General features: G+C 46.2%; 2 protein-coding genes across 4 annotated transcripts; one reads left to right on the top strand and one right to left on the bottom strand.

The window, feature by feature from the left end:
• Positions 1-2,269: 2,269 nt before the first annotated feature.
• C6H1orf109 (chromosome 6 C1orf109 homolog) lies at positions 2,270-8,710 on the bottom strand. Of its 3 annotated transcripts, XM_025289059.3 has the most exons (5): positions 8,460-8,705; positions 7,993-8,273; positions 5,934-6,113; positions 3,701-3,819; positions 2,270-3,531 (listed from the first exon to the last, which is right to left on the bottom strand). In XM_025289059.3, the coding sequence occupies exons 2-5, from the start codon at positions 8,265-8,267 to the stop codon at positions 3,494-3,496; spliced, it is 612 nt and encodes a 203-aa protein (XP_025144844.1). In that variant the 5' UTR covers positions 8,268-8,273; positions 8,460-8,705; the 3' UTR covers positions 2,270-3,493. The 3 variants fall into 3 exon arrangements, with proteins under 3 accessions (XP_025144844.1, XP_025144843.1, XP_006077625.1); XM_025289058.3 differs by lacking the exon at positions 2,270-3,531 and having other exon boundaries at positions 3,538-3,819; positions 7,993-8,270; positions 8,460-8,710; XM_006077563.4 differs by lacking the exon at positions 2,270-3,531 and having other exon boundaries at positions 3,538-3,819; positions 8,460-8,707.
• Positions 8,711-8,835: 125 nt separating this feature from the next.
• Positions 8,836-25,108, top strand: CDCA8 (cell division cycle associated 8). Its single transcript, XM_006077562.4, has 11 exons — positions 8,836-8,980; positions 9,160-9,272; positions 9,412-9,540; positions 11,360-11,400; positions 14,234-14,306; positions 16,553-16,635; positions 19,257-19,321; positions 20,186-20,281; positions 21,641-21,767; positions 22,534-22,620; positions 23,809-25,108. The coding sequence occupies exons 2-11, from the start codon at positions 9,176-9,178 to the stop codon at positions 23,851-23,853; spliced, it is 843 nt and encodes a 280-aa protein (XP_006077624.2). The 5' UTR covers positions 8,836-8,980; positions 9,160-9,175; the 3' UTR covers positions 23,854-25,108.
• Positions 25,109-26,260: the final 1,152 nt, after the last annotated feature.

Here is a 26,260-nt window from a genome sequence, read left to right as displayed (position 1 = left end):
CCAAGGGAGTGAGGGGCAGCGCCGTCGATGGAAGCCACAGCCTCTCCTCACAGCCTACCTCCAGAAATGACATCCCACCACTTCCACCGTTTTTTGTTCATTAGAAGCAATCTGTAAGGGCAGCCCACACTGAAGGAGAAGGGACTATACAAGGGCGTGGGTCCTTGGGATCATGGGGGCTATCTTGGAGGATGCTCACCTCTGTGTTCATAGAGGTGAAGAATATTTTTGGAAGGACACGCGAAACATTTAACATTGGTTGCCTCCAGTGAGGTGGCCTGAGTAATGGGAGAGTGGAACTTTTCACTGAATATGCACCTATGCCCTTTGAATTTTGTACAATGTGAACGTATTACTTACTCTAAAAATTAACCAAATTAATTATAAATTTAAGAAGAACAATTAGAAAATAGCAATTTAATACCATAAGAATGGCTAAGAAGGAACAATTATACTTAAATAATACATAGCTATTACTTACCACCATAAACATACTTGTAGCTATTCAGTCATAATTACTTGTTTAAATGAGAGAGGTTTTAACAAGTTCTTTACTATACTCATAGACACACACACACAGACAAGCAACTCCCATCTGCAAAATACATACTCTCGAGCAAGGTATTCAGGGCTCTTCACAAATTCATTCCAGTCCGCCCTTACAGACCCATTACCTGCCACTCTTATACCCCACTGTGAACCCGTGACTTGCTATACTCAACTGTTACTGTTTCCAGTTCTATGGCATACAAGCCACAAGCACGCTGACCGCACACAGCAAACTCCCGGAGGTGTCAGCTTCCAGTCCTTCTCAAACGCTGCCTTTGCTTACACTGTCCCTGGCTATGGAGCACCCTGCACTCCTCCAAGCCTCAAGGCCGGACTGAGATGTCACGGTTACTGTGAAGTAGTCCCCCAAGCAGCTGGTTGTCCCTCTATTCTCCCACAGAACTCTGTTTTGACTGCAAATACACTTTCACTATTGTATTACAATGTAAATCTCTTCAACTTAAAAGTCTGGTCCCTGGATCATCAGCATCACTTGGGACCTTGTTAGAAATGCAGAGTCCAGGGCCCCACCCTGGACCTACAGAGTAGGAATCTAAATTTTAAGAAGATACTGGTGATTTACATGCAATCCAACCATCTTATTCTCTGACGTCCCCTTCTCCTCCTGCCTTCAATCTTTCCCAGCGTCAGGGTCTGGAAGACGAAGATTATGGCATCCGGTCCCATCACTTTATGGCAAATAGATGGGGAAACAATGGAAACAGTGACAGAGTTTATTTTCTTGGGCTCCAAAATCAGTGCAGATGGTAATTGCAGCCATGAAAGACGCTCGCTCCTTGGAACAAAAACTATGACCAACCTAGAAAGCACACTAAAAAGCAGACATTACTTTGCTGACAAAGGTCCATCTAGTCAAAGATATGGTTTTTCCAGTGGTCATGTATGGATGTGAGAGTTGGACCATAAAGAAAGCTGAGCACCAAAGAACTGATGCTTTTGAACTGTGTGGTGTTGGAGAAGACTCGAGAGTCCCTTGGACTGCAAGGAGATCCAACCAGTCAATCCTAAAGCAAATCAGTCCTGAATATTCATTGGGAGGACTGATGCTGAAGCTGAAACTTCAATACTTTGGCCACCTGATGTGAAGAGCTAACTTATTAGAAAAGACCCTGATGCTGGGAAAGATTGAAGGCGGGAGGAAAAGGGGACGACAGAGGATGAGATGGTTGGATGGCATCACCGACTCGACAGACATGAGTTTGAGTAAGCTCTGGGAATTGGTGATGGACAGGGAAGGCTGGTGTGCTTCAGTCCATGGGGTCACAAAGAGTTGGACATGACTGAGCAACTGAACCAAACTGAACTCAAGCTTGAGAAATACTGGTTTAAATTTTTCCCTGGTTGAACTATAAATCTTTCTGGGTTCTCCTTTACCTCTGTCCCCAGAGTACATTGTAAGACCTAATACTTAAAGGTCTTAAGGTTATTTACAATTATTGTATATATGATGGGCTTCCTTCGTGGCTCAGGGTAAAGAGTCCACCTGCAATGCAGGAACCACAAGAGACATGGGTTCAATCCCTGGGTCAGGAAGATCCCCTGGAGGAGGGCGTGGCAACCTACTCCAGTATTCTTGCTTAGAGAATCCAATGGACAGAGGAGCCTGGCAGGCTATGGTCCACAGGGTCACAAAGAGTTGGACATGACTGAAGCGACTCAGCATGCACACACAGGTAGAAAAACATGAAGACTTAAAAAATACATGTAAAACATAATACTATAATAATCCATAGAATGGTATATAATTGCATTGAGCTATATACAGACAGAGATATGAAAAACTAGCCCAACTATATAAAGGTGTTTCTTTAAAGACAATTTAAATAACAGTATGTATCAATGATACCCAAATTGTTTTGTTAAAAAAATTGTGACTATGGACACTGAAAAGATACATATAAAATATCTCTGATGGAGTTCGTTTTATGGTTTTCTACATTTTAAATGTTTTCCATAATTTTTCTATAATTTTTTTAAAAAGCATATCATCACTTTTATAACTTAAAAAGTCATTTTCATCTTGAAAAATATCTACATTCTTTCTTAAGTCCCTTTACATCCAATAACCAAGATTTTTAACCAGCCCAGGAAGCTGACAGGTCTGCAAGGACCACAACCATTTCACAGATGAAGGCACTGGGCCTCAGAAACACAATCCTGATTGCCTGACTCTGGACTGGGGACCTCCCATCCATGCAGCTACTCCAAGATCAGGGGCCTGTAGCAAATTGGTTGCCGGCTTTGGTAAAAAGAAAACCCTGTTATTTTAAGAGCCCCACTATCCCCAGTTACTTACTGTCAGTAAGAGCAGCAAGGGAACAGATCCAAACACAAAACACTCAGAATTCATGCTACACCACCTCCCCCTGGTGGAAGGCTCTAGAAAGTGTCCTGATGATAAGGAGCCGTTGCAACTGAAAAATAATGAGTTTTCCATCAACATCACCTCCATTTCTTTAAATCATCAAAGCCACATTTTTTTCCATCAAGGAGTCAGGTACCGACAAAAAGAGAGGAGATCAGGATCTGGTGTCAACGAGGCTCAGAGCCTTGGACGATGCTGGGGGTGGTGCCAACTCTCTACCCTGGCCCTTTCCTTCCTTACCACTTCTGTGGCTGTTGCTTCTGTCCCTGGTGTTCTTCTGCATCGCCTTTCCTGCATCCTATCTGCCTCTGTCCATTCTCCTGAGTCTTAGGGAAGGGCAAGGGGTAACCATGTACCCTTACCCACGACCCGGCATGAAGCAGCACCAACATCAGGAATGTCCAGCAGAATCCACTGAAGAGCCAGTCCTCAGGCGCTGGGCACTGACATTTCCAGTAAGTCAGGACGCAGTACTGACATTTTTTTAGACATACAGGAAGGCAGCAATGTCGGTCTTCACCTGTGTCCCCCTAGTCTCCCGATAAACACACGGCTTCTTCACTCTTCCAGGAAGAAGGAAACATTCAACATGACATCTAGAACAGGAAAAGAGAGAACATGTGGCATACCAGCTCTTCAGAAAACACAAAACACCAGATTTGTAAAAGCTAGAGGCACCAGGAGGGGGAACCTCTTCGTGATTCCAAAGAGGCTAGACACAGAAAGGAGGGGAGCAGACATGAGGGACTGCATGAAAACCAGCACCTCGTACAAGGTCCGGGTGTTCATCTTCTGAGATTCGGTCCCAGGCTCTGGGCAAAGCTTGGATGTTTCCCAAGTCTTCCCATTGGATTGAGGACAGGAGGTACTTCCTCTTCAGGTACTTTCCTGGGAATTAAGGAAGGTGCTCAAAAAGAAAATGAGATGTGCTGAGGGAAGAAAATACCCTGGAGAGCATTCCCAGGGGCCAGAAAAGCAACAGCACAGTTATCATTACATTTACCAGGTGGGCGGGCTCACCTCTGCTACAGGTCTTTACCGAGCCCCTCTGTACACAAGGTTCTGGGCTACAGGGAAGGGATGAAACACTGCCCCGCAAACTGGGATCTCACTATGGTGAGAAAAAAACAAAACAAAACAGAAACTGAAAAGACTCTAAATGGGAAGAGATAAAACTCAGTGGAAGTTCACAGGATAAATTCATCCCCCTTAGAGCAGGGGTCCCCAATCTCTGGTACCCGTTTGTGGCCTGTTAGGAACTGAGCCTCACAGCAGGAAGTGAGTAGTGGTCCAGAAAGTGAAGATTCTGCCACTCCCCACTGCTCGCATTACCACCTGAACCATCCCTCCCACCCCCGACTGTGGAAAAACTGACTTTCACGAAACCAGTCCCCAGCGCCAAGAAGGGTGGGGAACTGCTGCTTCAGAGGACAGTAGGAAGATTCCGGCTGGTAGCAAGAGCTTAAACCAAGACAAAGAAGAGGGGAAGCACGGAATGGATTCAGGACAGTACATCTTTCAACGAGGTGCCGAATGGAATAGTGTGTAGGGAGCAGGCAAGGCAGCTGAGCAGGCAGGTGGAGGGAGAAGACACAGACCAGTGTGCGGGGTCTCACCCTAGGGACACAAGAAGCTACGGAGAAGCCCTACCCAGTAGGATCAGAACAGGACCTCGAAGAGGACCTCCTGAAGATAAATCTGTAGAGCGTGGCCACTACCTGGAGGTAGCTTCTTCCCTCGAAGGAAAGAAGCCAGGGTCAGAGCAACCTGCCTACAGAAGGCATGCGACAAAGGGTCCAAGTGAGACCGTGGCACAGGCAGTGGGGATACAGAAGGGATCTCCGAGAAACACCAAGGAAACAGAACGGGAGGACCTGACAGTGGAACCAAACACCCTTACAACAGCACCCGGCACACAGTAAGTGCTCCGAGAGGGCAGCCCCAGCTGCTGCTGCCACCAACGCAGCCAACGCCGCTACTGACGCAATTAGCAAACAGTGGGCTTGGGGGACAACCCTCAAGTTTACAGACTAGGTGACCAGACAGGGTTGACGCTACAACTGAAGAAAAAGGGAGCTGATGGGGTGGGGGCTGGTGCGGGGGTTGGATCTTCATCCATTTGAGCCTGCAGTTCCATGAGATTCCAGTTGGGAGGCAGCTGCAGGAAACTGAAGATCAAAACTAGAGGCAAGAATAAATGAAGGTAGAAACTCCAGCCAGAGAGTAGACGCGACTATCAGGCAAAACTAGAGAGAAAAAGGGAGAGGACTCCAATGAAATGGTCTTTCGGCTTCCACCCAAGCCTTCCCTCAGAACACAGCTGGGTGATAACATAGGTCTGATCAGATTACTCCTCTACTCAAAACTTTCTACAGCCTTTGTCTCTCTCAGAATAAAAGCCCAAATCCTTCCAAAGACCTCGGAGGCCCTACCAGCCCTAGCCCTGTCTCCTGACAGCACCACCTGTTAGACCAGCCCCTTTCACGTGGCTCGAGCCCTACCGGCTGCCTTGCTATTTCCTGAACGGACCAAGCTTGCTGTCACCTCTGGGCCTTTACACTTGCTGCTCCTTCTACCTGGAACACTCTTCCCCTGAACACCCACACGATTCTTCCCCTCACCATCTTCATGTCTTTTCTTAGAAAGCACTTTCTCAGTGAGGCCTGCCCTGACCACCCTATTTAAAACTACAAGCCCACCCTTAACCCTTGGTTTCCCCATTCCCTGCTTTATTTTTCTTCAAGGCACTTAATATCACAGACATTTTATATATTTTCCCTTTTTTAATGCCTAGCTCCCACCACCTAGAATAAGGCCTGGAAGGTAGCATCTGCTCAATAAATGATTTGAGGAATGACTGTACAAAGGAATGCAGGAGGAATCCAAGTCCAGGAACCAAAGAGAACTGACTTAAACTATGTATTTTTGTGTAATCCAGTGAAAACTGAAATTAACAAGACTTCCTGGAACAGCTCTGCGAAACGTGTGCAAAGGATATGAATTCCGATAATGTCTCTCAATATCCTGCAACCACTCCAACATTTCAGCCACAGAGGGGCTCGCAGCTGAAGCCTGCAGGACAGCATCGAGGCCGATCGTGTCTGCATGCTGCTCATAGATCTGAAGCACGTGCTCCACGTGGCTGCTGACCACATCACGCACCTTGAGGAGGGTGGCTCTGGGGCGGGTGGGGGAATCTGATATTAGGCAATATGATGAGAAAGGCCTACGGTCAGGTTCCTCAACCTCGGTACCAAGAACATCTTGGACCTGATGATTCTTTGTGGTGGAGGGCTGCCCTGTGCGTTGTACATTGTTCAGCAGCAACCTTGGCCTCTACCTACTAGATGACAAGAGCAAACTGTCACCACCCATCTCAAGCTGTAGCAATCAATAATGTCTCCAGATACTGCCACACATCCCAATGGGAAAAACTGCCTCCGTAGGAGATCTACTGGTCCCAGGTGCCTTGGATGGAAGGGTGGCTTAACAATTAAGAACTGACTTAAAGATGATGAGGCTGAAGTTACATCACTCTCAAAAGCTGTGTGATGGGCCCAGCTGCCAAAGACAGAAAAGACCAAGCAGGCTTTCTGGGACTCCCATAAAGGAGAGGAAATGTTCACACATAGTCTAACGCCACGTATGTGAAAGGAATAAGCAAGAGGGAACTACAGCAACAGAGCAGTATTGTGCTCATGCTATATCGTGTCCCACCCTAGTGAATTCTTGAATGGGTAAAATTTGGGCTCTTGACATACACAGATTATTGTGGATCTCAGGAAAGTTACTTATTCTCAATCACGAACAAAAACAAGTCTCTTTTGTTCACTGTGCATCCTAAGTACCTAAAACAGAGACTGGCAGACAAAGCAACAATCATTTGTTCAAAGAATGAAAAGGACTGTTGTGAAGAGTAAATACAATAATGCATATTAAGCCATTAGGGAAGTACCTAGCTTATGGAAAATTTTATTACATTATTTTTACATAATTATTTTAAAAATTATTATATACTTATTTTAAAAGTTATTATTCCATTGGTGACTCCAAGAGGTCCAGCCACCAAGACGAAGGCTACAACTTCCCAAAGGGCAAGGCACTCCCTAGCCTAGAACCGCAGCTTTCAAGTTTGACTGTGACTCACAATGAAAAACTAGGCTAAAAATAACAGCTCAATATCCACATAAAAACATGTAACCAACTGAAATAAAAGTTCGCTATCTTAGAATGTTTAATGACCTAACTTAATTGACTCTTTTACTCGACTTAGGAACTAAGTCGGCCTTATTACTGTATTCCTAGCACCTGTGTTTTGCATCCCATAGGTTCTTAATGTTTTTAGTACAGATAAATACAAAGAAGGCCCCCATCTTTGAGTTTCCTATCAGTCTATGGCAAACCCTACACACTAGAACCTCCTTTCATCCTGGTTAAGGGAAGGCCATATGTGCCCTCTCTTCTCTATCCCCAACTACCTGTAACTCTAAGACCGAGGGCCTAACATTGGTGCTCCTCCTGGCTCAGACACCAATGCACAGCAGAACAAAGCGGTGGTTAGGAGCTTCTGGCCCCAGTACCACAGGCACTTGGATTAGCATCCCAGCTTTACTATTTACTAACTGCCTGAGCACAGGCAATTTGCGTGAGCCTCAGTTTCCTCACCTGAAAAATGGGATTCAGTGAGGTTAAGTCACAGAGTTGTTGAAAAGATGTTATGAGATAATGTACGTAAAATCCTTGCTGCTGCTGCTTTCTACCTAAGGAAAACTACAGTGGAGGGCCAATGAGCTTTCTCCATCACTTTTCTGTTCTGCTTTGATAACTTTTACTAAGTCCACCACTGTCATGCCTAGCTAATAAGGGAAGTGCCAGAAAATGGTTTTTTTGACAGAGAGAGGTCCCACTGCAACAGATGGAAAGGGGGTAAGGTTGACACACCCCCAAATACCATTCTCTTAAGTAAGGAGAAAAACCCCCTTCTCACTGATCCTAGATTATTAAATACCCAGTTTTAACATCTCTAGGCCAAGAAAGAGCGCCACTGTGCCTCTTACAGCCTCTCTCCTAGCTTGTCCAGGATAGTGTCACCAGCCGCCAGCTGCTTGCGCCTCAGCCGCTCCTGTAAGTCTGGGAAGTCCCGAAGTGAGGGCACATCCTCAAATCGCAGGTTCTGTGCGGCCTGCAGCTGCTCTGCCAGGTTGCTGAGGGAGGCCAGGAGGGGCGGGCAGTCCCTCAGAGCACTCTGCCACAGGCCCTGCTGCTCGTCCACCACGGGAAAGCACTTCCTCAGGGCCTCCTGCACGGCAAGCAAAGGCTGATCTTCAGTCATCTTCTACTGTGGGGGTGAAAACACAAACAAAAACCAGGAAAAAGCAAATATCATTAGGGTCCCAAGTCGACAGGGAAAGGACCGAGTCAAGAGTGGGAGTTATTTCCGTTCTCGGGGAGGTCCAGCTAAACAAAGTTTCCTGAGGTAGGGCCGTCTGTCTCTCCCGACAGGTGTTTCTAGCGCGAGGCTTACCTTCAGAGAGGCTCTCGGAAGGCAGAAGCTTCGTTTCCCACCTCGCGAAAGGTTCCTGACTACCCCTTGGCTTCGGGCAGTTCCAGACGAAGGTTCACTGGGCCGACCCGTGCTTCCGGAGCCAGAATCTTGTCTTCTCTACTTGAAGTTTCCGGCCGCTCTTCTAAACCAGCGGGAAAACAAAACTAAACCAATACAAGTTTAAGGAAATTCCAAGACCCCCGCACGCCTCCGCTGTTTCGCTGCGCATGCCCAGACGTGGCTACAGAGTCGCTAAAAATATGCGGTCGGACCGCAATGCCTTCTGGGTGCTGTAGTTTACATGTGGACTGGCTGCCCGATTGCGAAGCTTCTCTGTGATTGGCTGTTGTGAGACTCTCCTAAGACGGCGGCTTTTTATTGGCCAGCCTTTGGCAGTTTGAATTTGGTGGCGGCGGTCTCACGTCGCGTTAGCCTCGGAGTCGCTCCTTCTCGGCTGAAGCAACCAGGTTTTTCCTCAGCCCGGGTTTCAGAACCTGCAGGTGGGTGCCTCGCGAATCCTTTATGCCCGGGCCCGGAAGGGCAGGGGTCCCCATTCAAAAACCCTCTGGGGAGGCCTTCACTCTCCCCCGCCTCCACCCTCCCCCGCCCCCTTGCGGCCCCCTCTCCTTCATCATCTCCGCCGCTGACGCCTTGTGCCTCCGCCCCTCGCTCCCCGCAGCCTCTATCGAAGCGCCATGGCTCCGTCTAGGAAGGGCGGCAGTCGGGTGGCCAAGACCAACGCGCTGCGGAACCGAAAGCTCGCCTCCTTTCTTAAGGACTTCGACCGTGAAGGTAAGGGGCGGAGCCCGGGTAGTCGCGGTCACGGGGGGCAATCGCGGGGTGCTGGAGGACTGGGACTCGGGCAGCAGGGATTCCGGAAACCTTTTCCCCAGGGGGTGACCCGTGCCGTGTCCTCTCTGCCCTCTCGCAGTGCAAATGCGATCCAAGCAAATTCAGTCAGACAGGCAGAACCTCCTCAAAGAGTTGGATAACCTGTACAACATTGAGATCCTGCGACTCCCCAAGGCGCTGCGCGAGATGAACTGGCTCGAATACTTCGGTAAGAGCTCCTGGTCTTTCCCCAGGCCTCGGCCTGGAGCCCTTCTGTGGTTACCATGGCAGCTTTTATCTTCTCAGTGAGGTCTTAGAAGGAAATTGCAGTCCTACTCCTCCCCAATCCCTGTCTCACCTCCCTGCTTTTCTTCTTAGCACTTTCCCTCATCTTTCTCTGCAGGCAGGCAAATGTTTTCTCTAAAGGAAGAGATAATAACTATTTTAGGCTTTGTAGGCCAGAAGGTTCTCTGTCCAAACTACTCAACTTTGCTGTTATAGTTCCAAAACAGCTGTAATAAATGGGCATAGCTGTTTTCCAACAGAAATCTATTTATGGAAACACTGAAATGTGAATTTGACAGATTTCATGTGTCATGAAATACTCTTTTTTTGAGGGGGGGTGGTATTTTATCTAACCATTTAAAAGTGAATGAATGAATAATTTGTTACCAGAGCACAGATGGAAGGATAACTCCAACCAGCTCTTTCTGCAGCTTATGGAAATCACCAGTTTATACACTGGCAAACAAATTGTAAAGTGCGAGGACTCGAAGAGTTTTCCTGGCCAGAGGAAAACCCCACCCTGTTCCCTACCCTACCCCCTGGTTAAACGTCCAAAGAAATGCAAGAGGCTGTCCTTTTGCTGGGTTACCCTTTTACTATTTTCTTATGATTAATTACCCTGCTACCTGGATAGAAATGCACGTTCTGCTCACATAGATGTCATTTAATGATCCTTTTGGACTTTCTCTTTTATTTATTAATCTATTTTTGCATTTCTGTAAATATTCATTGAGCATGTGTTAGTCACAATATTGGGTGCTGAAGATGCATTGGGAAATAAAACAGACATTATCCTTGCCTCCAGGAACTTACAAGTTAGTAGAGAAAACTTGTTCTAAAAATTTGGACATGATTATATATTTGAAATTATAAGTACTACAAAAGAGAATAAAGTAGTGGTCAGTAAGCACATTTATATAGTGCTTTCTATGCCAGACAGGCATTGTGTTTTCCAGTGTTAACTGAAAAACCAAGTGTTTTCCATATATTAACTGATTTCATCCTCATAACAAACATATTAGTTGTTGGTTTTATTCCTGTTTTGTAGATGACAAGATTAAAGCACAGAGATTGTTTGCTCAAAGTCTCATAAGCCAATTAGTAACATATTTGAATGTAGGCATTCTGGTTCCAAAGTCTGAGTTCTTAACTGTTAGACAGGATACTACCAGCACTTCCAGCAGGAGGACTCTAACCTAAGTTTTTATTCTACATCTAAATCTTGCGAAGATCTCTTCATTCAGTACACATTTACATCATACATACTGATGACATATTTTTTACCAGAAGCTGTGGATATTATTTTTGTCCTCGAGTTCAGTTCAAGGCAGGGTTGGGCACTTCTACAGCTTTGAGTAGTTGTTGGATATGATGATCGTGAGCAATTAACTCAACACATTGCAGCAATCTGCTGTGAGAGAAAAATAAGCAGAGTTTTGGGTTTGAGCTGGGTTTTGAAAGATGAATTCCAAATTTGTAGAGTGCAGGGGATTATTTCAGGCAGGAGAAATAACTATCAGAACACTCAGTCATGAGAGACAGTGGCACATTTGGGAAATAACAGTCACTTTGGTGTAGTGGAACTTGTAGTAAGTCATGAAGGGAACAGTCAAGCTTGGGGAAAGATTAGACTAGGTTGTAGAGGCTCCTGAATGTTGGACCAAGGACTTAATCTGGTCCAGTGTAAGATAAGTGGTCATATTAGGGAAGATAGTTTGTTAATTAATAAAATCTAGTAACCAAGCAAATTGTTCTTTTCAAAGCCCTTGGAGGAAGCAAACGGGCCCTGGAAGAAGCAGCAACAGTAAGTGACTTCTATTTTTGAACTCTTGGTTAGTTTTAAGTTTAGTCCATCCACAAAATTCAATGGTGGGTGCTGACTGTGGAACAAGTTCCAGAGGGGACATTACTGATGTCAACTAAAAGATTATAGTTGTTGAATGCTGAGTACATGAAGGCCAAGTAGTTCCAAGGTTTATAGAGAAATAGTCCTATTTTGGGCAGGTTCCTTGCAGCTCTTTGCCCTGACCTTTGCAGGTGAAGTAGAAAGCCAAGTTCCTTTAAACCCCTGGCCTGCTAGGGGACAAAGAGACTGTTGCCTTTTCACATCATACTCTAGAAGCTGTGCTCTTGCTTGGGACTCTCAGGATTCCCCACTCCCTCTCACCTTCTTCCCCCTGCCATGATTGCTAGGACTGAAGGCAGTATGATGGGGAGGCAGAATAGAGTTTAGATCAGTACTGTCTGTTACAATAGCCACCAGCCATGTGTAACTTTAATTAAAATTAATAAAATATTCAGTTCCTCAGACACATGAGCTATGAATCATTTGTTCAGTAGCCACTATGACTACTGAATCATCCTCCATTTCAGACACTGCTCATCTCTCTAGCACAGCATAGCTTCTTGCTAAGCCCTGACAGCCTCAGAATCCTTGTCTGAGTACTCCATGTAGTCTCTACCAATCCAGAGATGAAACTGTCATTCCTTGTCTGTAATGGCTATTCTGATACTTAATGTGCCCTACAAGAAAAGGCTTGTGAAGCATGCCTGCTTTTGGCTATTCCCATACATATAGATAGTTACCCCTGGGAATAAACTTAATTAGAATGGTGACTGGTAGCCTTTTTGAAGGGTACAGGAGCATAGCAGAAAAACATTTGGCCCTCTCAGTTCAGTTCAGTTCAGTCGCTCAGTCGTGTCCGACTCTTTGCGACCCCATGAATCGCAGCACGCCAGGCCTCACTGTCCATCACCAACTCCCGGAGTTCACCCAGACTCACGTCCATCGAGTCAGTGATGCCATCCAGCCATCTCATCCTCTGTCATTCCCTTCTCCTCCTGCCCCCAATCCCTCCCAGCATCAGAGTCTTTTCCAATGTGTCAACTCTTCGCATGAGGTGGCCAAAGTACTGGAGTTTCAGCTTTAGCATCATTCCTTCCAAAGAACTCCCAGGGCTGATCTCCTTCAGAATGGACTGGTTGGATCTCCTTGCAGTCCAAGGGACTCTCAAGAGTCTTCTCCAACACCACAGTTCAAAAGCATCAATTCTTTGGCACTCAGCCTTCTTCACAGTCCAACTCTCACATCCATACATGACACGGGAAAAACCATAGCCTTGACTAGACGAACCTTTGTTGGAAGAGTAATGTCTCTGCTTTTGAATATGCTATCTAGGTTGGTCATAACTTTAGACTTAAAAAAATTCTTTTAAGGTAACTGTGTGATAGGTGCATTAATTAACTTGATTGTGATAATCATTTCACAATGTGTATGTGTAACACTTTTTTTATATATGTAGGCATTTTTTAAATTTATTTTTTAATTGAAGGATAATTGCTTTCAGAATTTTGTTGTTTTGTGTCAAATCTTAACATGAATCAGCCATGCTGCTGCTGCTGCTACTGCTGCTAAGTCGCTTCAGTCGTGTCCGACTCTGTGCGACCCCATAGACAGCAGCCCACCAGGCTCCCCTGTCCCTGGGATTCTCCAGGCAAGAACACTGGAGTGGGTTGCCATTTCCTTCTCCAATGCATGAAAGTGAAAAGTGAAAGTGAAGTCGCTCAGTTGTGTCTGACCCTCAGTGACCCCATGGACTGCAGCCCACCAGGCTCCTCCGTCCATGGGATTTTCCAGGCAAGAGTACTGGAGTGGGGTGCCATTGCAGCCATAGGTATACATATATCCCCTTCCTCTTGAACCTCCCTCCCATTCTCCTCCCCATCCCACACCTTTAGTTTGGTACAGAGCCCCTGTTTGAGTTCCCTGAGACATACAACTAATTCCCATTTGCTATCTGTTTTACATATGGTAATTTAAGTTCCCATGTTACTCTCTCCATACATCTCACCTTCGTAACACTTTAAATGTGTTAGAATGATATTTGTCAATTATACCTCAATAAAGCTGGGGGTGGAATGAGAAGACTGACATAGCATCAAATGTTGTAGAGAATATGGGTCATTTGAAACTTGTACTGTTTGCTCCTGGCATGTAAACAAGTACAATCACTTTGGAAAACAATTTTGCATAATATTAAGGCTGAACACCTGTGTACCCTGAAACTCTCTGATGCCCTATCCCTAAGTATACAGCCAAGAGTAAACCTGGACATGCGTGCATCAGACACAGCTATAAGACAGTTCAAAGCAGTAGTGTTTGTAATAGCAAAATACTATTGACAGGAGACTGGACCAATCCATTGTGACAGGTATTACATAGCAGTGAAAACAAATTAATTTCAATCACAAATAGTGGTCAAAAGCAGAACCAAGCAAAATATTGTTTAAGCACATAGACATTTGTGGAGAAATATACATACACCCACACTTTCTTTCAGGCAGATGGAATGATAGTGGTTATCTCTAAGGAATGACAGAATCAGGACACTAGTCACCTTCTGAGGAGAGGCAAAGAAATAGTACAGGGAAAAGTACATAGCCAGAAGCAAGTAATTGGCAATGTTTTGAGTCTTTGGTTGTATGGTGAATTTATGGGAGTTCAGTATTTTGTGTTATAAGTAACATAATCTTTATGTATCAAAGAATATGGTTTTTTAAGTTGTTTTTAATCTTAAAATATTGTTCCTCACATTTGATGGGATATACCTGGTGTTTTCTGACTGTGTTTGGCACAGGCTGACTTGGATATCACAGAAATAAACAAATTAACAGCAGAAGCTACTCGGACACCCCTGAAACTTGCCAAAAGTGAGTACTTTTCAAAACCCCTTGTTGGAATGAGAGAGCGAAGGCCCAGTGTAGTTGGCTGGTTTCTCGGGGAGGCCTCCTTGGGGGAGTCTCTTCCCTCTAATGCCTGGTCCTCAGTCTCGAAAATCCAAAAATTTGATTTTGTCCTCTGCATTCAGTTAATTATATGAAGGACTGATAACTAACTGAACTCTTCAGACCAATTTGTGAGCTAAAATGAAAGAAGAAAAACAAAAGCTGTGCTGGAAACCAAACTTTGTTGCCTGCTTCCTTCCCTGAGAGAGAGGCGAGCGAGGTTTGGAGAGGTGTGACAAGACGCGGCCGTGCTAGCCAAGACTCCTGATGTGAGCAGAAGGGTTGAAAGAGAACTGTGAAGGGACCAACTTTCTCAGCGTGTCATTCCATGCTACTCAGTTCACTGACCCATCCATGAAAAATGCTCTCCCATACATGCCCCACACTCGGGGAAACACTGTCTTAGAGGGAAAGTTTGGGGACGCTGATTGTAATTAGTGAGCATAGATTCAGGCCAGGATGGGCTCTCCAAGGGACATGCTGTCACTGACCTTAAGCTCTGGGTTTAAGGCTGCCCATCAGGCAGCACCTTCTCTACTGGGCCAGGCCTAAAATACCACTCAATGTTTATTCCAGCTTGCCTTTTTTTTTTTTTTTTTAAGATAAATATATTTGTATTCTTATTTGTGTCAGAAAAAAAAGCTTAAAATTCATTGAATCTGAACTCTTTCCCCCGGTTAAATTTCTCTATGGAATCCCTGCTTAGGATTTTCTAGCCTGTGGTTGAATGTATTTAGCAATGAGACACTCCCTTTCAATGATAGACAGCTGGAATGGTTAGAACATTTTTTCTGATTTTGAACCAAAGTTTCCTTGTGGTATCTACGTATTGATACTGCTTCTGTTCTTTGAGGTCCCGCAGAGCTGTCTTCCATATGACAACCCCTTAAATATTAAAAACTGGTATTACTTCCTCTTGAATCATCCATCTTAAACATCCCTCATATTCCTTTCCCTTCTAAAATGACAATTGTAATAACTTATTATTTATAAATAGTATTTTATTATAATAAATAGTAATAACATTCAAAAAACTAAGATCATGGCTTCCAGTCCCATTACTTCATGGTAATTAGAAGGGGAAAAAGTAGAAACAGTGACAGATTTTCTTGGTCTCCAGAGTCACTGTGGATGCTAACTGCAGCTTGCTCCTTGGAAGGAAAGCTATGACTAATCTAGACAGTATGTTAAAAAGTAAAGATATCACTTTGCCAACAAAGGTCCATATAGTCAAAGCTATGGTTTTTCCAGTAGTCATGTACAGATGTGAGAGCTGGATCATAAAGAAAGCTGAATGCGGAAGAATTGATGCTTTAGAATTGTGTTGTTAGAGAGGACTCTAGAATTCTGTGGACAGCAAGGAGATCAAACCAGTCAATCCTAAAGGAAATCAACCCTGAATATCTACTGGAAGGCCTGAGCTGAAGCTGAAGTTCCAATATTTTGGCCACCTGATGCGAAGAGCTAACTCATTAGAAAAGACCCTGATGTTGAGAAAGATTGAAGAAGAGGGCTTCAGAGGATGAGATGGTTAGATAGCAACACTGACTCAATGGACGTGAATTTGAGCAATCTTGAAAGATAGTGAAGGACCGGGAAGCCTGGCATACAGCAGTCCATGGGGTTGAAAAGAGTTGGACACAACTTAGTGACTGAACAACATTAATACTTATAATGTGTTCAGTATCATTCAAGGGACTTTACATTCATTCATCCCACAAATATTTAATAAGCACTTGTAGGCACAATTCTAGACTTTGGGATGAATAACAAAGACGCCGTTTTCGTGGAGCACGCATTCCATGTCTCGTCATATCCCCATGAAGTGTCTCCTCCGTTTTATAGAAGAAGAAATTGAGGGTCGCGGTGAAAACCATGTGGCATAGTCAGAGGCAGGATCAGGCCTCAGGCTCAAGGCTGTCTGGCTCTGGGGTCTGCATTCTTAATCAGAATGCTGGGCTGCCCATACAAAGCACGATAGAGGGTTTTTTAACCACTCTGAGACCTTTTGTGTGTGTGTGGCTAAATCCTTTTTTTTTTTTAATCATCTTTCTATTGGATCTGTTTCTTGATTACAACCTAAGATTGCTCAAGTTTTATTTCCTATAAGAAATGTGAATGCATAAAAGTTTATTCCCATGAGAAATATCACTCTGTTAAAACTCTTATAGCACGGAAGGTAATGCAAGTGGATGAGATGATAATGGAAGAAGAAGAGGAAGAAAATAACAATAAGAATCCTCAAACTGCAAGAGTAAGTAGCACTCAGATTTGGGGCGGGAGCCTCTCAGCAGGCAAGGGAATACTTAAAATATAGTATACCTCCTTTATCACTACCTTACCCCACTGCCCCTGGAAGTTTTACCATTCCTCTTAGGACACAGCTTTTAAAATGAGTGAAATTTCACTAGCTGGAGAAGAAAAGGAAGGGAATTCCAGGAAGAGGTATGAAAGTGCCCTTTGAGGAACAGGAAGCGGTTTGGTGTGGTGGCAAGGACATAAGCTGTGAGGGTAATCTGGGGAAAGCAGTGGTCTTGTGAGCCAAGCTTAGAGGTTGTGATTTCATGAGGTAGGTCATGGTAAGTGACATGATGGATAGGTATTTCAGAACAGCATTCAGGATAAACAAGAGAGAGAAAATTAGAGACAAGGGAACCAGTTGGGAAGCTTTATTATTTTGTTTAATTGAAGTATAGTTGATTTACAGTGTTGTGTAAATCTCTGCTGTAGAGCAGAGTGACTCAGTTATATACTATAGGCATTCTTTTTCAAATATTCTTTTCCATTATGCTTTGTCACAGGGTATTGAATATAGTTCCCTGTGCTATATGTATGACCTTGTTTATCCATCTTACATATAATAGTTTACGTACGCTAATCCCAAACTCCCAGTCCTCCTCTCCTCCACCCGCCACCCCCTGGCAACCACAGTTCAGTTCTCTGTGTCTGTGAGTCTGTTTCTGTTTTGCAGATATGTTCATTTGTGCCATATTTTAGATACCACATGTGATATATGGCATCCACATGTGATATATATGTGGTCTTTCTCTGACTTATTCACTTAATATGATGATCTCTCATCGCATCCATGTTGCCACAAAAGGCATTGTTTTGTTCTTTTTTGTGGCCAAGTAGTATTCCATTGTGTATATACCACATCTTCATCCATTCATCTGTCGATGGACGCTTAGGTTGCTTCCACGTATTGGCTATTGTGAATAGTGCTGCCATGAACACAGGGGTGCATGCATCTGTTTGAATTATAGTTTTGTCCAGGTATGTGCCCAGGAGTGGGATTGCTGGATCAGAATGTCATTGTGCTTTTAGTTTTCTAAGGAACGTCATGCTGTTTTCCATAATGGCTGCACCAATTTACATTCCCACCAGCAGTGTAGAAGGGTTCCCTTTTCTCCACACTCTCCAGCATTTATCATCTGTAGACTTTTTAGCGGTGGTCATTCTGACTAGTGTGAGGAGGTACCTCGTAGTTTTGGTTTGCATTTCTCTAATAATTAGTGATGCTGAGCATCTTTTCATGTGCCTACTGGCCATCTTTGGAGAAATGTCTGTTAAGGTCTTAAGGTCTTCTGCCCATTTTTTGATTGGGTTTTTTGTTTTTTTGTGGTTGAGTTGTATGAGCTGTTTGTATATTTTGGAGATTAAGCCCTTGTCTGTGACATCATTTACAAATATTTTCTTCCGTTCTGTAGGTTTGTGTTTTTTTGTTTTTAATGTTTCCTTTGCTGTGCAAAATTTGTAAGTCCCAAAATTCAGTCCCATTTGTTTATTTTTATTTCTATTGTCTTGGGAGACTGACCTAAGAAAACATTGGTACAATTTATGTCAGAGAATGTTTTGCCTATACTCGCTTCTAAGAGTTTTAAGGTGTCATGTCATGTTTGTCTTTAAGCCGTTTTGCATTTATTTTTTTGCACAGTATGAGGGTGTGTTCTAGCTTTATTGATTTCTATGCAAGGGCTGCTGTAATTCTTGAACTGAGGCCCTGACCCTGTGAAAAGAGAAGGGATGAGGTTTACAAAGCAGAGTGGGCAAGATTGGTGGAGGGAAGGAGCGACCTGAGACGACCAGGTGGTTTCTGGCTTAGGGAACCGCCCCCTGGTGGGGGCGTGGGAGGAGGAGGGGTGCTGGGCCAGGGCAAAGGGCAGCAGTTAGTCTGTCAGTTGTTGGACCTGCTGAGTGTGGAACACTTCTCCAGCATGTCTAGCCCTGACAGAAGTCTCAGCCTGGAGCTCAGGCAGAAGTAAGAGACTGAGAGACACCAACTGCCAGATCTTTAGGTGGTTGTCCCAGCAGGGGGGTCAGTGAGGTTGTACGGGGAGAGTGTGGAGGGGAGGCTGAGGGTGGGCCCTGGAGGGAAGGTAGAAAGAGGAGCTCGTGAGGCAGCCTGCAGAGCAGAAGGCCAGCCAGGAAGCAAGGGTGGTGGGTCGATCTTCGGAACAAGGGAGGAGGATCATCAGAAGGTAAAAAGTGATTCTTGTCAGGTACCTCCAGGGACTCGGCAAGCGTGAGGGCTGCTGAGGGTTCCTTGTGCTGGGCACCTGGGTGCCCTTAGTGACTGTCACAGCGGTGCCGTATGAGGGGTGGGAGCAGGATAGGGCAGCCAACCAAGCTGCACTCAGTTCAAAAGGCACTTACCTTTAGTGTTGGTCAAAGTCCTCTAATTGGAAGACTCAGGCAGTATAATTCTTAGTTGACCAATTCTGCTCTGAATTATTTAAGTCACTGTGAGTTCTGTAAGGTATACCTTCTGATGTTCAGATATTCAGTTCTTTTCCAGAGCTGGTATCCTTCTCCCTAACCTTTCCCCTTTGTGGGGCTTTTTGTAACCTCAGTTTCATTTGTTTGTGACTTCAGGCTAAAAGGTGTCCTCCATCCAAGAAGAGAACCCAGTCCATACAAGGGAAAGGCAAAAATAAAAGGTAACAGGTTTTCCAAATTCAGATGTGCTTTTGGTTTTATTGGAGAGCCACATTCATCATGGCAGGAATGCGCGGTAAAGGGGCTTTGTGACTTGTTTTCAAGTAGAGCTTCACATCATCGAACCCACCAGTATCTGAGCTTGGGGGGCCTCTAGAAACTGTCCAACCCAACACCTTCTCTGGTTCTTCTGCCCATGTTCTCTGTCTCCCCACCACCACCCTTTTTTAAAAAAATGCAAACAGGGAGATTAATAAGACACAGAAACATACAGTAAGCACTGCATATTTTGTTCAGTTGCTAGACAGTCGGTGTGTAGAGCTACCCACATGGTTAGTCACAAAGTGGCTACCTGTGGTTAGTTTCTTGAAAAATTCCTCCTGGTCCTGCTAAGCAATAACTCACCATGGACTTGAATTTCTTATGCTGGGAGGGTGGGGGAGGGGGCTGCCTCTTAACGAGCTCAGGAAAGGAGTCACTGGAGCGGGTCTGTGAAGAGTGAGCTCCTCTCTCTTCTCCCTGCACAGTGGGAGCTGTCTGGCAAGAGGACAGGAGCTCCAACTAGGGGGCCTACAGCGTGCAGAGGGGCTATCTCCTTCCTCTCGTTCCCTTAGCTTGATTGAGAAGTCAGATTCTGGAGGCAGACTGCCTGGGTTCAGGGTTCTGGCTCTGCCCTAATATCCCCAAGTTTCTGCATCTGGAAATGAGGATAATGGTGCGTCTCACAGGGTGGTGAAGAGGCTACACGAGCTAATGTGTGGAAGGCGCCCAGGACAGGCTCTGACATGCTCAGTGTTACCTGCCTCTCCGGCTGCAGTCATTGGACCTGAGAGTTGGTGCACCTAACGGCCATGTCTCTCCTGTAGGTCAAGCCATTACGCCACCGTTACCCCAGCTGTGGGCCGACTGGAGTTGTCTCTGGTGAAACCAACTCCGGGCCTGACACCCAGGTTTGACTCCAGGTGAGTACTGGCAGCAGCGCTTGGATTTTGGTGGGAGCCCAATACTTGACATTTGTCAGAAAAGGAGGGTATTTAAAAAATACTGGAAAGCCTCACTCAGGAGTATTTCCTAATGTTTGCCTCTTCCCTGAGAGCAGGTTCGCCTGTTTTCTGTGGCAAAATGATTGTTTATCTGATGAGAGGGAGGAGACCAGTCTGTCCCTGATGACTTGGAGGCCTCTAGTGATTATTTTGGTCTTTTCTTTTCTTTTTTTTTTTTTTTAAGTTATTTATTTTTGATTGCGCTGGGTCTTCGTTGCTGCACAGGCTTTTCTCTAGTTGCAGCAAGTGGGGGCTACTCTCTAGTCGTGGTTGTCAGGCTTCTCTTTTTGCAGAGCATAGGTTCAAGGCTCCCGGGCTTCAGCAGTTGTGGCTCAGATTTAGTTGCTCCGAGGCACGTGGTATCTTCCCGAACCAGGGATTGAACCTGCGTCCCCTGCATTGGCAGGCAGATTCTTAACCGCTGGGCCACCAGGGAAGTCCCTATTTTGGTCTTTTCTGATTCTGATTAAGTTTAAGTTGGTAGGTGCTCTTCCCATACCCTTGATAGGAGTGAAAATTAACACCACCTTTTGGGAGACCAATATAAATAAGGATGTTCTTACAGCATAAATTAATCCCTTCTACAGTGCTGGTCAACTAGATAGGAGATGCTGTGTAGCCATTAAAAAATAAATGGCTCTGCATGTGCTGATGGGAAGAGCTTCATGGTCAGGAGCCTCTCCAAACAGGTGGCAGAGCAGTATGTCCTAGGTGATCCCATTTGATAGTTTCTGGAGGGACACATAAGGAACTGAGCGTGCTTATCTCTGGAGTGGGAGAGTGAGGAAGACCTACCTTCTACTTCCTAATTCTCCTCAACTTTTTTTTTTTTTGCATGAGTATATAGCAAAGGACATTTAGGGAAAAAGAGATGGAAGCACTTTAAAGATCTCAAGAAAGTCATCCTCCTTTGACCCTGGAAAATTTCTCCTGATGGAAGCACATAGCCACTCTTGGAAATATATTAGCCACTGTTTATTTCTGGCTTCGTGGATGGATGGATGGGTGGGTGACTGCTCTCCACATGGAGCTTTGGACCTAAAATTTACATGGATAAGAATTTACTTTTGCTAGATGTATGTTTGATAATTACAGCCTCCTTTCTCCAGCTGTGTTGAGTCATTACTGCTTTTTAACCCTAAATTTAGAACGCGCCTTCTTAGAAATGTGTGATTTGAAAACTGCAGCTTGAGGCTGGATGGGGTTTGGAAGGGCTCGTAGCGCCTGGTGTCATTCAATCTGCCAAGCCATCTTTACAGAGATTTTCCCACTTTATAGGATCTTCAAGACCCCGGGCCTGCGTACTCCAGCGGCCAGAGAGCGGATTTACAACGTCTCTCTGAATGGCAGCCCTCTTGCTGACAGCAAAGAGATATTCCTGACTGTGCCGGTGGGAGGCGGAGAGGTAAGTGTTCCGGGGAGGGGTGGGTCAGGCCACGGTGTGCTGCTTACTCACCCTTTCTTTCTCTTGTCCATAACCCACTTCTCTCCCAGAACCCAAAGTCCTTTGGTTGCCTGGCTCGTCATCTCCACACTTCTGTAGGACTCAGAACCATTCCCTCTCCCAGGGTAGAGCTCCAGACTGGGAAGATTCTTGCCCAGCTCTGGGTTCCATTTGTTCATCAGCTAACATAGGCCCACGTATCTTGTATTAATAGCAGGTTCAAGATGTGGAAGACATTCCTGCCCTTGAGTAGCAGTTGGTAGTCAAGCTAGGCTCCCAATGAACAATAACATAGCATGTGATGTGTGCATTAAGGGAGATTTTAGAGGGCGTGCAAAGGAGGGCACTGTCAGGGTGCGTGCTTAGTCTAGAAAGGGGAGCGCGAGGGTCTTCCACTTGGTGTAACTTTGAGGAGTCTGAAGCAGGCAGAGCAGAGCAAGTTGCTGACCTCCACTCAGGGACGGAGTTGGTGGTTTATCTCACATGAGGTCTGCAGGGCATTTCTGAGCTAACGTGCACCCCTTGTCTTCAGCTGATCCAGCCACTGACCCAGTGATAAACGCCAACATCACTGTCTCCCTGGGACTAACACCCCTCCTGCCTGCCTTGCCACCCTCCACCCCCACAAGTGCAGGACATCAAGGGGACCCCCCAGGGCACCCTGGGCTGCCGGCAGACGTTCCTAATCTGAGGGACCAGCCACTTTAACCCTCTCCCCTCCCCACAGAGCATGCGGTTATTGGCCAGTGACTTGCAGAGGATCGATATCGCACAACTGGATCCAGAGGCCCTGGGAAACATTAAGAAGCTCTCCGTAAGTCTCACGCTCCTCTCCACGCACAGGGTGGAGCCCTCTGGGTTTAGCACTTCTTAGGATTGCCTTTTGGGTCTGAGCTGATGCTTTACACTTACAACTGTTTTCCCCAAGGAATTTTGATGCTAGGTTCTCCTGCTTACCTAGCAGCAATTCTGTCCCTAAACTGATGTTGAGTTTTGATCCAACCCAGAGTGCCTACCACAGAAGTTCTACAAGAAAATCAAAATTCTGCTTCATTCGGGCAGTTGGTTTCTGTATGTTATGGCACAGCAGTTGACCTCAGGAACAGGGTGAGGAGCCTGTTCCAAGGACTCCCACAGAATCGGAGCATGCTGGCCAGCCAGGCCCTCTGGGCGGTGGGACCAGTGCCGGGGGCTGACGGGGCTCTGCTCTGCTGCGTTAGCTCCTTCATCTCCTCTGTCTTTGGGGCCCAAGCACTCATTTCTCCTGCACCTGTCCTTCCCCCCTAAGCAGAATATCACCTTCTCCATGAGGCTGTTGGTTCTCCTCCCCCTGCCTTGGGTCTGCATGCGGTTCTGGGTAGTCGCACTCCTTACTCCATTGCCCAGCATGGGCTGTCCAGTGTTAGTCCTCAGTTAAATTCTCAAGGGGAAGAATCTGCAATTCCGTTCTCAGCTTTGGTCAGACGGGCCACCCTGGTCCTGTCAGCTGGATTAGTGTGGTGGACGGGAACATGTAGCACAAACGTGGCTGCTGTTGGCCCCCCTTCTGGGTGGGGGGTGGGATAGGGTCTGTGAAGGGCATGTCCAGGAAGTGGATGAGGGCGGAGCTGCTTTCTCAAACGTGTCATTCGGAACATGGGCCGGTGCTGAGACTGGGCATGTACCAGCCACCCGAACCTGGTGACATCCTTCATCAAGCCGGACCTCCAGCATTGCTGTTCCCAAACGATCCCTTCACTGTCTCATCTGAGACGGCATTCTGCTGCTTCGTTCAGATGAGAAACAGAGATGCAGAAAGTTTAGTTCAGTGTGCACTGGTCTAGCGGTGAACGTAGCTGCCTTCTAGAAAGGTTAGTTTGTTCATGTACCAATAGAGGATGGAAAGCTGAGATTCAGTCAGACCGGCCCAGCCCTAGAGTCAGTGCTCCCTGAGTAGACTAAGGGACGGGTGGGCATGTTTGCCCAGCACCACCCACTGAACGACCTCTCCTTCTCCTTTCAGAACCGTCTTGCTCAAATCTGCGGCACCATACGAACTCAAAAATGAAGCTGCTATTCCAAGACGGGACAAGAGGGGCCTTCAGTGGGCACTTCTGGGACCCTGAAGAAACCTCTTCCTTTTGGCTTACTGTTTGTTTGAGTGTGAAGTTCCAGAGCAGGGGGTGGTGTTCCTCTTGGAGAACTCAGGAAGCTTTACTTTGGGCACCTCCCAAGCCAGGTGACAAAGACACTGCCTCTGCGTCCATACAGTCCAAACTTCCTGCCCTTCTCTGAACTGAATTCTCCTTCCTGCTCTTAGAGCAGCCGCCTCTGCCTCCTGCAGCTCCGTGTCCTCTTTGCCCTGCCCCAACTCAGAGGAACCTCGTGTTCTCAGGAGGACTGCCAATCACTCTCACCAGAGAGCCCTGTGCAGCTGGGCTCCCAGGCTGGGAGCTGTAAGCTCCAAGAAGGGAGCTCCACAAGAGGGTGGCTCAGAAGCTGGAAGGGACTGTGCGGATGGGGCCAGGACCAGCCACAGCTGTGACCCCAGCAGGACACATCTTCCCCCCGTACCCATCCCCTCCCTCCTGCGGTGGCTGCTGCCGGGGCTCTGCAGTCTTATGCCTGCCATGCCCAGTAGTTTTGTCTCAAGCTGATTTGTGGACCAGTATTGTGTATTATCCCTGTTTACCAAAGACCAAAACTTGGTTTGAGGGCAGTTTCCATGTCTTGCTCCTCTGCCTCTCCGGTTAGTTCAGTTAGTAGGAATCTGGATAAGGGAATTGTAGGGTTTAGATTGGTGTGGGGTTTTTTACATGACTGGCTGCAATTGAACTCAAAGCTCTCTAGTCTCTGCCAGTTCTGTAGACTTTGCCAAGCGCTTCTCTCTTAGAGACAAGGGGTTCACGGGGGAGTGAGTGTAGCTGGTGTCGGGGCCTCATTCCGTGCGTTTGGCCTCTGCCCCCTGGTGTGGGCTGTCCAGTGGGCACGGAGACCCCTGCGCCCCAACCAGCCCTTCTGCCCCGAAGAATCATGGGATATGGTCCAAGAACGTGGGAGCCGAGAGTTCCTGCCCCCAGCTCGGGAGCACAGTGTTGTGTATGTGGTTCTTTGTCGTACTTTGTACTATTTTGCTACACAACCATCCTAGTAATCCAGTCCTGTCCAAGATATGTTCTTTTCAAGTTGTTTTTTCTCCCTTTCCTGAGACTTTTGTACATATTGTTTTTCTGAGTCGTGGTATCTGTAAGCTGATTTATTCTGATCAGAGCTACGGCAAGATCCCGGTTTTCAATAAAGTGTGGATTTGGATTTGTTTTTAACTGATACTCCACCTGCCTATCATCTCCAAAATGCGCTAGCTGGACTAAAGACAGTTTGGGGACTGAAACTATTAGAGCAGAGGGTCCACAAACAGCTACTTCCCACAGACGTGAAAGCCTTTACTTCAGGCAGAATCTCTCTGATACCTGAAGAGGGGGCCCTCTCCCCAAGCAGGGCATGGTAATCTAGCCCAAGAAGTTTTCTCCCAACGCCTTCTTTCCACGAGCTAGAAATTTACATCTTGGGGGTACAACAACCAGGGTATCTATAGTTTACCTATGTAGCGAGTCTCGTCAGCCAGGGACAAAGCAGGGCCCCAAGTGATTCAGTGATGGGGCGTCTCACTTCCCAAGCTTCAGGCTCTGGCAGATCTGCCTTCCTGGTATTTTCACTGAAATGATCGAGGTGGGGCTCACAGTGGAAGAGCAGACAGACTAGGGTCACAGTTTAGGAGGTCCGTGGTGGTGACAGTTTCCGGGGAAGGCCCTTCAGTCAGTGACAGGATTCAGAGTAAAGATTACTCATTTCAAGAGATCAAGTCACCAAAGCTGAGGCTTCTACCCCTTCCTGCATCATCTGGTGCAGGGTTAAGTACAGCCTGACATCAAGGAAACACTGAGGATCCAACAGCCTTTACTCACGGCCACCTCACCATAGTTCACTCCATTGGCACCACTGCCTAGACCCAGTTGCAGGGAATGTGTAGTATGTAACAGGTGCCGAGTAAATACCAGTCATAGACAAAGATGGACCAGTCCATCCCATGTGAGGGCTGGAGATGAGAACGAGCTTCCCTTCCCAGGATTTAAAGCAAGGGCTGAACTGTCACCGGGCTGGGATGCTGCAAAGAAAAGTCAGCCTTACTGCCAGACCCCAGATCAAAGAGTTCCAGCAAACATACTTTCACAGTTTAGATTTTTTTTTTTCCAAATTAATTGCTAACAATTTAAAAATTGTGAGATTTCACAAAAATGTTCACAGTTTTCAGTCACTCAGTCGTGTCTGACTCTTTGCGACCCCATGAATCGCAGCACGCCAGGCCTCCCTGTCCATCACCAACTCCCGGAGTTCACCCAGACTCACGTCCATCGAGTCAGTGATGCCATCCAGCCATCTCATCCTCTGTCGTCCCCTTCTCCTCCTGCCCCCAA

The sequence above is a fragment of the Bubalus bubalis genome, chromosome 6, assembly GCF_019923935.1.
Source record: "Bubalus bubalis isolate 160015118507 breed Murrah chromosome 6, NDDB_SH_1, whole genome shotgun sequence".
NCBI classification, from domain to species: Eukaryota; Metazoa; Chordata; class Mammalia; order Artiodactyla; family Bovidae; genus Bubalus; species Bubalus bubalis.
The sequence above is the reverse complement of the archived record's forward strand: the minus strand, read 5'-3'. Positions and strand labels throughout refer to the sequence as shown.

Bases quoted from the DNA above. Each gene is read 5' to 3' on its own strand.
- CDCA8 (XM_006077562.4), top strand. From the start codon at position 9,176: ATGGCTCCGTCTAGGAAGGGCGGCAGTCGGGTGGCCAAGACCAACGCG. The intron at 11,401-14,233 runs GTAAGTGACTTC...TGTTTGGCACAG, and splicing joins CCCTGGAAGAAGCAGCAACA to GCTGACTTGGATATCACAGA. The intron at 22,621-23,808 runs GTAAGTCTCACG...TTCTCCTTTCAG, and splicing joins GAAACATTAAGAAGCTCTCC to AACCGTCTTGCTCAAATCTG.
- C6H1orf109 (XM_025289058.3), bottom strand. From the start codon at position 8,267: ATGACTGAAGATCAGCCTTTGCTTGCCGTGCAGGAGGCCCTGAGGAAG. The intron at 6,114-7,992 runs GTAAGAGGCACA...CACCCGCCCCAG, and splicing joins GACAAGCTAGGAGAGAGGCT to AGCCACCCTCCTCAAGGTGC. The intron at 3,820-5,933 runs ATATCCTTTGCA...ATTCCCAGGAAA, and splicing joins GAGAGACATTATCGGAATTC to GTACCTGAAGAGGAAGTACC.